The sequence below is a fragment of the Zeugodacus cucurbitae genome, chromosome 4 (assembly GCF_028554725.1).
Source record: "Zeugodacus cucurbitae isolate PBARC_wt_2022May chromosome 4, idZeuCucr1.2, whole genome shotgun sequence".
NCBI lineage: Eukaryota > Metazoa > Arthropoda > Insecta > Diptera > Tephritidae > Zeugodacus > Zeugodacus cucurbitae.
Window position 1 is genome coordinate 27,785,894 of NC_071669.1, and position 14,496 is coordinate 27,800,389.

The window sequence follows — 14,496 nt, forward strand, 5'->3', positions numbered from 1 at the left end:
CATATATACATATGTATAAAAATTGTCATAACTCTTTACAAACTTTCAAAATTACAATTTTCAGGAGATGCTGGATATGCCCTAGAACCATCATCAACTTATAATGATGAAGCTTCACAGATAAGACAGGCTATATGTAGAACACTTACACGAATATAATATCCTAAATAAATTTAACACGATATATTTATGGAGGTATAATTAAATTTTTATTTATTTAAATATTTTTGATAATGTAAGCTTTGTTGCTCCACTTGCAACATTTGCTACTTAATAGAATTTTTTGCAGCAATTAAATTTTCCATTGCTCTATTATGCCTACCGGTTTCTTCCACTTCTGCTTTCTTTAGGTCGCATAATCGCGCATATCTGAAGAAAGATCGTCTAACTTTTCGAAAACCTTTTTTTGAAAATCTTTTTGAAGTAAAAGTTGTTCTTTTACAAAATCTATTGTACTTGTTTCTGGTGGCTTAGTGCTGCGTCTTGGCAGTGCAGGGCTACAACTCATTGAAGGCCTCGGCTTCATTATCAGTGTCAACTGCCATAGATAAACCCACATTCACTGTGTTTTGTATGCCGTTAGTACTCGTCTCTAACGCAGTTAATTTAATTATAGCTTCTTCCAATTCGCTGAAATGGTGCTGTCTATTTCGACCGCCACCAGTAGCTGACTGTTCTTTTTTGTTTTCGGCCAATTTCCTTTTTATATATGCCTTCCAATCTAGCCATACCTTTTAAAAAATAAATTATAGAATATATAAATTATTCTTTTAGTTTCAATAATTAAAAGAACTGTAATAAGTTACCTTCTTCCAGCTTGAAATGTCTTTAGTAGGGGGGCCTACACTGTTGAGTTCATCGGCTACTTTACTCCAAAATTCCGCTGCTTCTTCCTTAGGACACTTTGAAAAACCCTGCGCCATTTCGGGCTTTTGCTGCAAAAGTTCAAGCAGAAGCGCATATTGTTGTTTCGTGGTTATTACTTTAGACCTGTGGAAATCAAATTGAAATATATTTTATTCTTAACAAATGCAATTAACTTAAATTCAGTAAAAACTTACATTTGAACCTATTTTTGCTTTATTTCTTCTTTTTTATGTATGTTCTTAAATTTTTCCGTTAGCAAAAACGCGTTGTAGAATAATTTTAAAAAACTTCCGAATTTGACGATTCGAATGTATTCTGTGAATGTCACTTTACGAATTTCGAACTTACATTTTAAGATAATCGAATTGCATGGAAGCAATTTCGTAACTTTTCCGAAAAAACATTGTACGATGAATTGCGTGATAGGGCTAATAGTAAATCCCAAAAACTCAATACTTTGTTGGAAAAATTTAGATTTTTCCATCGACACTCGCAACTTGTATATTTAACTCCGTGTACCGATCGAATTTTAAATTTTATTTCCGAATTATTATATTTCAGACAACCAGTTGGTATGATTCCATGTTTCATTTATTTTTTCATTATTTGAATACAGACTCTTACATAAAATTATTTTGATCAAAAAGAAATATTTTGAACAAGTATTTTTGTTGAAAGTTATTCTTTTATGTAACTACTGCTCGGTTTGGAATAAACTTCTCCTGAATTTTGTATTTCATTTTATTTTTATATATCTATACTCATTCTTCATATTTGTTTAAAAGGTTTCCTTTGATTATTACAATTAAATTAAAAATTTTACAATCATTTAAAATCATATATTTTTATATAAAACAATTGTAGAATTGATTTAAAACTAAATTACAATGTTGGTAAATTAGAATACTTACAATCGTACATTTTTATTAAACAATTATTAAGTTACATTTTTTGAAAACTAATCTAAAATGTTGGTTTACTTGTACTTGTTCTTTTATTGTCTAGTTTGTCTTTAATGTCACTTCATTGAGTATTTGCTATTATTATTATTATTATTATTATACTATTATCTTTGAATATTTCATGTGTCCTGATTTAAATTAACTGTTGATGTTCATTTCAATATCATTATTTTCATTTGAAATGTTAAATATTAGAAGGATGTATATTCTTCAACTTTTCTTTTCTATACTTGGGTTGTTCTTTATGTCTAACTGCTTTTTTTATAAATCTCTCTCTCCTCTTTTCTTCATAATTTTCCTTGTTTTTATTTAATTTATTTATAACTTTATTTTTAGTTTCATTTAAATTATTTTTTACTATTCCTTCATTTATTTCATTGTGGTGAACTTGATTGGGTGTACATTTAATTCTCGAATGGAATCTATCATTATAATTTCTAATGGCTTTTTGCATTAATTGTTTTACTGACAATTCTTTATTTGATTTATACAATATTCGAAATTTCTCTGCTATAGTAGATAATTTTTCGTGGTTTTCATAATTTAGCAAAGTGATCTTCTAGATCATTTAATGGGTAAGCTACACCAAATTTAGAAAATTTATCTATTATTGTTAGAAAATGTAACCTTTTTATAACGTAGGTATCCATATGAATGATTTACATTTTTTTTTGTAGGTGTTTCTGTAAAACAAAATTTAGGTTTGATCGGTCTCCTATCATATTTTACTTCTTAACAGGTTTCGCATTGGTAAATTACTTTTTGTATTAATTCTCCTAATTTCGGATAATAAATTGAATTACTAAGTTGATTATATGTTTCTTGTATTATCGAAAGCATACTTTCTCGAATGTAATATAACGAATTTTGTTTAACAGCTTCAACTTCTGTTTTTATATCCTGTACTCTCATTGTGCTTTTTATAAATTCTAGTTGTTTATCATTTGAAAACATCTCTATTAATTTCTGTTGAACTGTATTGTACTGTCGGTCAGATAGTTCTGAATAAATTCCTATTTCTCCTTTTGTAATATATTTTTTAAATATTTCATCTAATCTTTCAAAATCATATTCCGAAATGAAAATAATGCTTTTGCCATGTATAATTTTGAATTCGTTAATTTTATTTGTGTTTTATATTTAATAAATATTTCATTCTTGATATAAAATTATAATCTATATTATTAACTATGTTTGAGTAATCTTCTATAAATTCATCAGTAATTTCATCCTCCTTCCCCTCTTTGATAACGTCCTCGTTATTTTTGATTCTACTAAGAAAATCTGCTACTGTGTTTTCTTTTCCTTTAATATATTCAATATTAAATTGATATTCTCCTAATTTTAACAACCATCTTACAATCTTAAATTTTCTACCATATATAGTATAAAATAATTTACGCTCCAAATAATTGCTAAAAACTTTTTATCAGTTGCAGAATAATTCCTTTCATGATTATTTAATTTTTTTGAAGCAAAACATAATAGAAGTCATTCTTGTGATATAAATGCTCCTATTGCATAATTTAATGCATCTGTAGTTAATGTAAATATCTTTTCAAAATTTGGATACCGTAAAATTGAATGTGAACTTATCAATTACTAAAGTTTTACGAAAGCTTCTATGTATGAAGGATCTTTTGTATTAATTCGGACTTCTTGCTTTAAATATTTTGAAATTGGCTGTGCCACTTATGCATAATCTTTAACAAATTTTCGATAATAGCCGGTTATACCTAAAAAGCTCATGCCATCTTTTGTTAGAACATGCCCCAAAAATTCTGTTTCTTTTTTAGAAAATTACACTTATCCATTTGTATTTTCAAATTCTTTGATTCTAGAACCCTAAATATATCTCTAATTGATTGTATATGTTCTTGTAACGTTGTACTAAAGATAAATATATCATCTAAATATATCACGCAAATTTTATTTATAAAATCTCGTAAAATTTCATTCATAAGACGTTGAAATCTTGCAGGTGCATTCTTTAACCCGAATGGCATCCTTGTAAATTCATACAAACCATGAGGAGTTACGAAAGCTGTTTTGCACCTACGTACATATCTTCCTCTTTAATTCTAATTTGATGATAACCTTTTGCCAGGTCCAATGTTGTGAAATATTGAGCACGTCCCAATTAATCTAACTGCCTTCCCTAAATAAAAGCGTTGGCGGAACATTTTTTAACGCTCAGCGTTAACGTCGATGCGCCATCCCTAAATAAAAGCGGCAACTTTACGTCAAATATCAAAATGTTTACTTGAATTGTTGAAATTTTATTGTACAGCGAAACTTCGTTTTTCGCAGCCAACTATACTTCGGAACGCTCTGTCCAAATAGAAAATTTCAACCGCTCAGCGTCGCCGTCGCGTTATTTAGGTATGCGCCATACAAATTGTATGGACATGAGAATTTTTTGACAGTCATTTGTCGCTGCCGCTTTTATTTAGGGAAGACAGTAATATCGATTCAATGTATGGTAAAGGATATTTATCATCAATTGTCACTTCATTTAATTTTCTATAATCGACTACTATTCTATACTTCCTTTTCTCTGAATTATCCATTTTCTTGGGAATAACTATTATAGGACTAGAGTATCTAGAATTACTTTTTCTTATAATTTCTTGTTCCTCCATTTCCTTGATTTGTTTTCTAACTTCCTCTTCGTGTTGAGGTGAATATCTATTATATATATGTATGTATGTATGTGATTGGCGTTCAACCGTTTAGCCGATTATAGCCGAATCGATGAGAGCCCGCCACTCCTCTCTTTCCTTCGCAGTTCGGCGCCAGTTGGAAATTCCAAGTGTAACCAGGTCGCTCTCCACCTGGCCCCTCCAACGGAGTGGAGGCCTTCCCCTTACTCGGCTTCCTCCGGCTGGTACTGCATCGAACACTTTCAGAGCTGGAGTGTTTTCGTCCATTCGGACAACATGACGCACGAAAATGCATGTTCAATGAAATAATGAAAAATGTAATGTGACAAAGTTCTCACTGAGTATCTTTACTTTCGTGCTCAGCTACGAAGTCACAATTCCACTCATGAGTCTTAGTCATGTTTGATAATAGTATTAGTACTCATTTACACCAATTTGTGTGGCTCATGAGTTAGTGCACTAATTTCATTATTACTCAATTCAGATCTCTGATGAGGATCATCCCTTTCTGTTTTTGTCACTTTTAATTGTTCTCTACGAGGATCATTGGTTTTTCACTTTTAATTATCCTCTATGAGGATCACTTGTTTTTCACTTAAACTAATTTTTTTGTGTCCTTTATAAGGATATTTTCTGTATAGGTCCGAACCCACGGCCACGATCACGTATCCTTTTCCGCTCTTCATATATATGTACATGAGTTTAACTCTAAAAACTTGTTCCATCAGATCCATGAAAACCCTAATGTTAGGTATATGGGACCTACGAGAAGTTATGACTCGATTTTTACTAATTTTTGGCATGAAGACATATTATTAGAAGAAAAATATTCCCTCTGATTTTTTTAATATCTGGGAGACTAATTTTATGTTCGGATCGACATTGAAAACATGTTTTCATAAAAAAGTGGGTTTTCGTTCTAAAACTTGTGTTTTCATCCATGCAAAATCTGTCGCAGAAAACTTCTTGAAAACTTACATTCCACTTATTATAATCGATGTCTGCTCATGTTTAGTCGATATAATTGGAATACATATTTTGCCCTCCACAAGTTATCAGTTAATATTTGTTTGCATTTTCAAAAGAATGGAGAAAAAACAATAGTACATATTGTGGTGAGAGGGAGGAAGCGTTCCGAATTGAATTGTGGCAAAATAAGGTGTGTACTCTACACGGGCCCTGAAAAAATAGCCATTAAAATAATCTGTTTTTTCAACTCTTCTATACTATTTTTTGCAAGGCCCAGCACCTTGGCCTCTATCAACTCTCTTGAAAAACATCGTTGCGCACGATATTTATCTGGATTTTCGATTCTATAAAACACGATAATTAATAATAATTATAAGCAAATTAAAACAAATAAATAAATTTGTGAACTGTCAATGAAAACGCATCGAAAACACATGATGTCGGTCAGAACGACTTTGGTTCCACAATCCACAAATTGTGTTTTCAATATGTTTTCAATGTCGTAGTATTACGTAATGTAGTATTACCTACATATATTTTCGGTAAAAAAACTTATTAGAAGCACTGCGGTCCTCATGTTCGATATATGGGGGTTTCAAAACTTATGATTGGCGATTGTTAGTAGGCCGATTCCACACTATCAATGCAGTAATTGTGCAAAGTTCTGTTCCGACATCTTCATTAGTGCTTACTGTATGTATTATAAAGTAAATGATTCAGATCGACTTCAAAGTTCTAGTATATGGGAAGTATGCGTGTTTGTGAACCGATTTGGCGTATTTTCATAACATATAATTGAATGCCAGATAAATATTATCAACCGATTTTCATTGAAATTTGTAGAGAAGTTTCTGAGATATGGTTTTTAACCCATAAGTGAGAGGAGCCACCCACGCCCATCTAAAATTTTGTATACCAATTTGAGTGTAGCCCTTCTGTACCATCTTTAAAAGGAAATTTAAGGTTTCTAATGTTTTTCCTTACCGAATTAAAGCATTTTTAATAATTTTTAACATAACCTTTGTATGGGTGGTGGGCTTGGTTACAATCCGATTTCCTCCATTTAGACTGTATAAGGATGTACCTAAATTAAACGACTCTTGAGAGTTTGGTTGATATAGCTTTAGTAGTTTACGAGATATGTACAAAAACGTAGTAGGGGCGGGCCTACTTTCCCAAAAAACTCGTCAATTACCGAAAGCAACCTTCTTATGGTACCAAGAGATATGAATACTATTGTTTCATCAAGATCGGCTCTCAAATCTGCTAGTCAAACTGATCACTTTGGTATATATAACCTTATTTCTAACTCGTTTAGTTTTAGGACTTACAAAGAGCCATTATGTGGACAATAATAATTAATTATAATACTCTCTTAGCAACTTTTGTTGCGAGAGTATAAAAAACAAAAGTAGGCATGTACTTCCATAATAACAATTTACTCGTTAGATACAGCGCTAAACTCTCGCATCCACTCTGCGGTACCTAAAATGGATGACTGTCTATCCGTCCGTGCAAGCTGTAACTTGAGTAAAAATTGAGGTATCTTAATGAAACTTTTAACACGTGTTCCTTGGCACCATAAAAAGGTTAAGTTCGAAGCTGGCCGGAATCGGCCCACAAAATGGCGATAACCGAAAACACATAAAGAGCTATAACTAATCCATAAAAAAGCTATGAAAGTAAAATTTGGTACAAACGATTGCTCTAGGAAGGGGCATATTTGGATGTAATTTTTTTGGGAAAGTGGGCCTAGCCCCGACCTTTACTAAGTTTTTTTTTGCACATATCTCGAAAACTACTAAAGCTATATTAACAAAATTTTCAGGAATCGTTTTTTCAGGAATCGTTTTTTCAGGCATTTCCTTATATAGTCCAAAAATGGAGGAGATTATAACCACGCCCACCTCCCATACAAAGGTTATGTTGAAAACTACTAAAAATGCTTTAATTCAGTAAGGAAAACCAACAGAAACCTTAAATTTCATTATAAAGATGGTGCAGAAGAGCTGTACTCGAAATGGTATGTATGTGATTGGCGTTGAACCGTTTAGCCGGTTATAGCCGAATCAATGAGAGCGCGCCACTCGTATCTTTCCTTCGCAGTTCGGCGCCAGTTGAAGATCCCAAATGTAACCAGGTCGTTCTCCACCTGGTCCCTCCAACGGAGTGGAGGCCTTCCCCTTCCTCAGCTTCCTCCGGCGGGTACTGCATCGAACACTTTCAGAGCTGGAGAGTTTTCGTCCATTCGGACAACATGACCTAGCCAGCGTAGCCGCTGTCTTTTTATTCGCTGAACTATGTCAGTGTCGTCGTATAACTCGTACAGCTCATCGTTCCATCGTCTGCGGTATTCGCCGTTGCCAATGTTCCGAGGACCATAAATTTTGCGCAAAATTTTCCTCTCGAAAACTCCTAGTGTCGTCTCATCTGATGTTGACATCGTCCAAGCTTCTGCACCATAAAGCAGGACGGGAATGATAAGTGACTTGTTGAGTTTGATTTTTGTTCGTCGAGTGAGGACTTTACTGTTCAATTGCCTACTCAGTCCAAAGTAGCACCTGTTGGCAAGAGTGATTCTGCGCTGGATTTCGAGGCTGACATTGTTGGTATTATTGATACTGCTTCCCAGGTATACGAAATTATCTACGACTTCGAAGTTATGACAGTGACGTGGGAGCCAAGACGCGAGTGCGCCGACTGTTTGCTTGATGACAGGAGATATTTCGTCTTGTCCTCATCCACCTCCAGACCCATTCGCTTCGCCTCCTTATCCACGCGGGAAAAAGCAGAACAAATGGCGCGGTTGTTGCTTCCGTTGATATCAATATCATCGGCGTACGCCAGCAGCTCTACACTCTTATAGAAGATTGTACCTTCTCTATTTAGTTCTGCAGCTCGTATTATTTTTTCCAGCATCAAGTTAAAGAAAGCGCACGATAGTGAGTCACCTTGTCTGAAACCTCGTTTGGTATCGAACGGCTCGGAGAGGTCCTTCCCAATCATGACGGAGCTTTTGGTGTTGCTCAGCGTCAACTTGCACAGCCGTATTAGTTTTGCGGTGATACCAAATTCAGACATCGCGGCATAAAGGCAGCTGCTTTTCGTGCTGTCGAAAGCAGCTTTGAAATCGACAAAAAGGTGGTGTGTGTCGATCCTCTTTTCACGGGTCTTCTCCAAGATTTGGCGCATGGTGAATATTTGGTCAGTTGTCGATTTTCCAGGTCTAAAGCCACACTGGTAAGGTCCTATCAGATTGTTTACGGTGGGCTTTAGTCTTTCACACAGTACGCTCGATAGAACCTTGTATGCGATACTTAGGAGGCTTATCTCACGGTAATCTATCGGCCCCCGCCGCTTTGTTGTTCTTCAAGCGGGTAATTGCTATTTGAATTTCTTCATGGTCGGGTAATGGAACATCTGTTCCATCGATTGGGGATCGGGTTCGCCATCTCCTGGTGTTGTACTTTCACTGCCATTCAGCAGGTCGGTGAAGTGTTCCCTCCATAATCCCAGTACGCCCTGGACATCGGTAACCAGATTACCACCTTGGTCTCTACATGAGGATGCTCCGGTCTTGAAATCTTCGTTAAGTCGCTTCATTTTTTCATAAAATTTTCGAGCATTACCTCTGTCTGCCAGCTTTTCAAGCTCTTCGTACTCACGCATTTCGGAGTCTTTCTTTTTTTGTCTGCAGATGCGTCTCGCTTCCCTCTTCAGCTCTCGGTATCTATCCCATCCCGCACATGTTGTGGTCGTTTGCAACGTTGCGAGGTAGGCCAAGGTAAGTCGCCAAGCACGATTTTGACATCGTGGCGGGGGCAGCGCTCATAGGTGCGTTCTAGAAGAAGAAGGTGCGATATGTTGAAGAACGTCGCTTTTATGTGGATTGTGGCTAGACGTTCATCCACCGGGGTGAATGCCAGGACTCGGCGACGGAGTCTCTCTCTCACCACAAATCCAACACCAAATTTGCGCTCCTTTATATGGCCGCTGTAGTAGATGTCACAAGGGCCCACCTTCTTCCGTCCTTGTCCCGTCCATCGGACTTCTTGGATGGCGGTGATATCAGCCTTTAGTCGTATGAGGAAATCAACCAGCTGGGCAGAGGCACCTTTCCAATTAAGGGTCCGGACATTCCAGGTGCATGCCCTTAAATCAGTATCCTTAAAACGTTTGCAGGGGTCGTTATCAAAAGGGGGTGTCTCATCCGAGGCTTTCTTCTTCGATTTTTCATTGGTACTTCGTTTTTATGTGGTGGGACCCAAACCCTACGCACAACCGCAAAAGCGAGTTCGCCTTCTCACTTTAGCTCGCCTCCAAACGGCTGTATGTTGGCTACCCAGAGAAAACTTGGTCTAAAACCGGAAGTCGTGAGCTGCTTGAATCGTGTGGAGAAGAATCGTTTCTGACCACTCCCAAGTGAATGAAACTAAATAAAAACTTTCCTCACTTACTTGAACTTCTACACATGATCCCATCCTCCTGAAATTCCCTCAAAATGGTATACAAAATTTAAAATGGGCGTGGTTCCGCCCACTTATGGGTCAAAAACTATATCTCCGAAACTACTCAACCCATTTCAATGAAATTCGGTTTGTAATATTTCTCTTGCATCCCAATTATATCCCCAATTATATCTTGCGAAAATAGTCTAAATCGCTTCACAACCACGCCTACTTCCTATATACCAGAACTTTAAAGACGATCTGAATAGTTTACTTTCCAATACAGTACTTTTCGCTTAATTGCACATCGAAATTTACACAAATTTTCGTTCAATTAACTGGGGAATCAATTAACAGAATCCCGTTTAAATGAAAAGTTTGTTCAATTACAGGAATCACGCATATTTGGACCATTTGGTGAATTACCACAAAAGTTAGTTTTTTTGTTCAAAATCTATCAAAAATTCGGTTTGTAATCTTTTCTTATTTCCTTCGTTCATTAACAACAAATATTTCTGTTTTGTTGATTTGGATGAACCAATAATTAGTTATGATGCCCATGGCAAGAACCTTTTTTTGGACACTTCATGGAAGATGAGGTACCAGCGGCTAAGCTTTCGGAAATTGTAAATATAAAATACGGGTCATAACTTCACCTAATTTCCACCATATAATATTAGGGTTTCCAACTTTCAATGGACTTTATACCATATATATGACGAATATGTGGGTCAAATTTTGTGTTATATTAATAAAATTATATAAATAAATTGCGAGAGTATCAAATGTTCGGTTACACCCGAACTTAGCGCTTCCTTACTTGTTAATATTTACAGATATATATGGTAATAAATACTATATAATTACAAATTAAATATATTAAGAAATAATATATTAAGTTAATTATTTTTTATTTTTAATTAAAATTAAAAATATAATTAAATTAATATACATAAATAGCATATAATCACTTCAGTCAAGTGAATAAATACGTTTCAGCGCATTTCGGCGCGGAAAGACGCTTCAAAGCTGTTTTTCTCACGCTGATCAGCTTTACGCTCATCTTCGGTCAGCTTCCACTCTGCGCTGTCTGTGCAATTTCGTATGAAATCGTATGTGCATAGCTTTGAAGCTTTTTTTCTCGCATTCATCAGCGTTGCGCTCGGCACGGCCATGAGCGTTCCCTCTGCAGGTACCCTAAGACTATTTCAATATACATGAAGGCAAAGCAAAAATTCAAAATACGAACCGGATTACGGAAACCATTTAACGTTGCAACACGCTCCAGACATCACTGCAAAATAGTTTAGCTCATTAAATCCCTAAGCGTAAATTTGCGACGCTTTCAGCTTTAATTCTGCAGCGGGGTTGTATGAAATGTCCATGCACTAGTGTCGATGCGTTGGACGTAACTATTTAATTAATACTATATAGCTTGCGAAATTCAACAATAAACGCAGCAGGGGAACTTTACTTGCACAACCGAAACTTTTGCAGAGTTCTCCCAGCGGTCGGAAAATGGGTACAGATGAGGTGAATGAATTTGATTGTTAAGCAAAGTGCAAATTTTAAAGTGAACGTGGACGATATTATTGTGCGAATGATAAATTTTATAACCTTGGTATATTTTAAAAAATTTAACAATTTAAATAAAAAGTGATCAAAAAGTGAAAAAGAAAAGCTGTGTATGTACATATACATATACTTATGTAAATACATATGATGAATACTAAATTTTATTAAGTATGACATATCAAATTATGCACCTTTGTCATCTAAATCCAACCAAGGTAAATAAAGATTTGAATTCATTAACCTGATTTCTGGATCACATATCTGTGTTAATTTATTATAGAGTTTTATTTTGATATCTTTCATAATTTTGTAAACATTCTCTTACTTCTGCCAATATCTAGTTTACATTCATCAATAAAACATATACAGTTGATCTCCTTTTTGCACGGTTAACTGGGACAGTAAATTACTCGTGTAAAAAAAACCGTGCAAAAAAAAATCAAATTTTTATATAAAACTCACTATTGGGACCAATTTAAGAAAAAAATCGTGCAAAAAATAGCAAACGTGTAAAAAAGATCTAATTTTACATGAAATTTTATCTATTCGTACAATGACAATTTTCACTGTTGTTGTTGTTGTTATAGACTTTTCTGGTATTATATGTATGTCCATATTACTGTTAGAAGGAACAAACAACAACTATTCTGGGAATGGTAAAAAAATAATAATTTTCAAAGTTCCGTCATTAATCGCTGTGTCTTCTTTTTTCTTACTCTTCATACAGCTTCATTTATTTGTTTACGTATTGAATTTGTTGCATCCTTTTCACTGGCTTTCGAATCTAAGATTTGTATTTTTTAGTTTAATTTTAAATTAATTTTATTTAGAATTTATTAAATTCTATTAACAGCAATGGATTTGTGACGTATTGACGGATGGAATTTAGATTTTATTGCAAAAAAGTATACAATTAAAATAAAAAATCCGTGTAAAAAAAATAAAACCGTGTAAAAATGGTAACTGGGAAGTGTTCAAAAACACCGTGTAAAAAAAAACCGTGCAAAAAAAACCGTGTAAAAAGGAGATCAACTGTATATTTAAATTATATTATTAAAGTATCACACATATTGATCGAAATAAACGTTAAAAACCCAACCGGAAAGTCACAAATGATGTATTGTTATTCAGAAAATAACTGTTTATACATATACATATATTTTTCTAAAGATAACTTACTAACTAGTTCCAGATTAAACGAATTAAACCCTTATAATTAAAAACCTTTAAAAGGGTAACTGATACAAAAAATTACAAAAAACATAACATTTTTGCATAACATCCCTCCATAGCGATATAAAGAGGTACCAAATTTGCTTGCATCGGTCAATATTTTGTATCACTCCTAATATTTTAACTACATCGATATGTCTCGTGATGCGTAAACTCTACAATGAATATCAGGGAAGAATACCAAAGATATTTGAATGAAATTTTACAAACATATACCCTGCAAAACTATCTTAGTCGGCCAATTCGATGTTTTCGATAGTTTGTGTTGAAACCATCAATAGTATCGGATATTGCTACATAATTTCTTCTACAACTTTGAAGTTGTTGATGATTTCATCCATCTGGAAACCAATGGATAACAATGTCAGCCTTGAAGTCCAACGCAGAGTCACTCTTGCTATGCATATGCTAATATGGGTTGAGTAGGCAATTGAAAAGTAAAGTCCTCTTTCGACGAACAAAAACCACACTCAACAAGTCTCTCATCATTTCCGTCATTCTTTATGGTGCAGAAGCGTGGACGATGTCAACATCCGATGAGACGGCACTACGAGTTTTCGAGAGAAAGGTTTTGCGGAAGCTTTACTGTCCCTTAAACATTTGCAACGACGAATACCGCAGACGATGGAATGATGAGCTGTATGAGTTGGCATAGCTAAGCGAATAAAAAGACAGGAGCTATTCTGGTTAGATCATGTCATCCGAATGGTCGAAAACACTCCAGCTTTGAAAGTATTCTGTACCCGTTGGTGGAAGTCGACCAGTACCTGGCTGCACTTGGGACTTCCAATTAGCGCTTATTGTTGTATACATAAATGTATACATTCCTATATATCGCTCATTTACATGAATAGTGTCATAACACAAAAAACACGATTGAAATTGTTCTATTTGTTCTTTACTTTAATTTGACCCTTAATCACTTTTAGTAGTTTTCAACATTATATTTATAAGGAGTTGGGTGTAAGTTTGGTTTATATAGCTCAGGGACCAATAAACATGCGTACCAAATTTCATTAAGATATCTACTCAAGTCATCGATTATATGCACAGACAGACAGGCAGATCGAAATCCGAATTTCAAATCATCTTGTCATGTTGGTCATATTGACATGTTTAACTCGATAGTTTTTAGTCTCACAAACAAGCCTTAGGCGAACTAAAAACTATTTTACTCTGTCCAACTTGTATACTTTCTCCATAATAAAATACAATTAATGGGTTATGCCAATATTTTACCATTTCAAGTTTTTTCCCAATTTTTTTGTTTTTAAGACTTGTGATATAATAAAATGTACATAAAACAAGGAGACACATTCGAAAAGTTTTACGTTTAAGAAGAAGCTAAGACAACGCTAAGACGGCAGATATTTATTCACGGATTTACCACTGATACAGTGACCAATTTACAGTCAGTGGGCAACCAACCATCTTCCTTAATACCACAAATCCACTGACTTTAGTCGCATACAAAGTAGGCTATTCTTGGCCCACTGAGAGTAGTTTGTCAATGTTTTTACTTTCACTGCATTTCCACTCCAGTTAATGATAACGTGTAATCTTTATTTACCTAGCCGGTCTACATCCGAGGCGACTACTAAGAGCGATGCGGTCTACTAAAATGGATTTCTAATTTTTCCTTAAACCTTTTACTCAGCAAGGTAGACTGAAGGTGAACTTGAGTATGCGCGCTCTCCTTTTGATTGTAGGTAAGGCAGTTCGATCAATTTAAATATATATTGCATGCTCTTTGAGCGTATATTTCTGAATTAGAGTAAC

General features: G+C 34.7%; 1 protein-coding gene across 1 annotated transcript; it reads right to left on the minus strand.

The window, feature by feature from the left end:
• Positions 1-412: 412 nt before the first annotated feature.
• On the minus strand, positions 413-1,477 carry LOC105220537 (uncharacterized). Its single transcript, XM_054228992.1, has 3 exons — positions 1,062-1,477; positions 807-990; positions 413-731 (listed from the first exon to the last, which is right to left on the minus strand). Coding segments are annotated over exons 1-3 (420 nt in total). The 5' UTR covers positions 1,064-1,477; the 3' UTR covers positions 413-497.
• Positions 1,478-14,496: the final 13,019 nt, after the last annotated feature.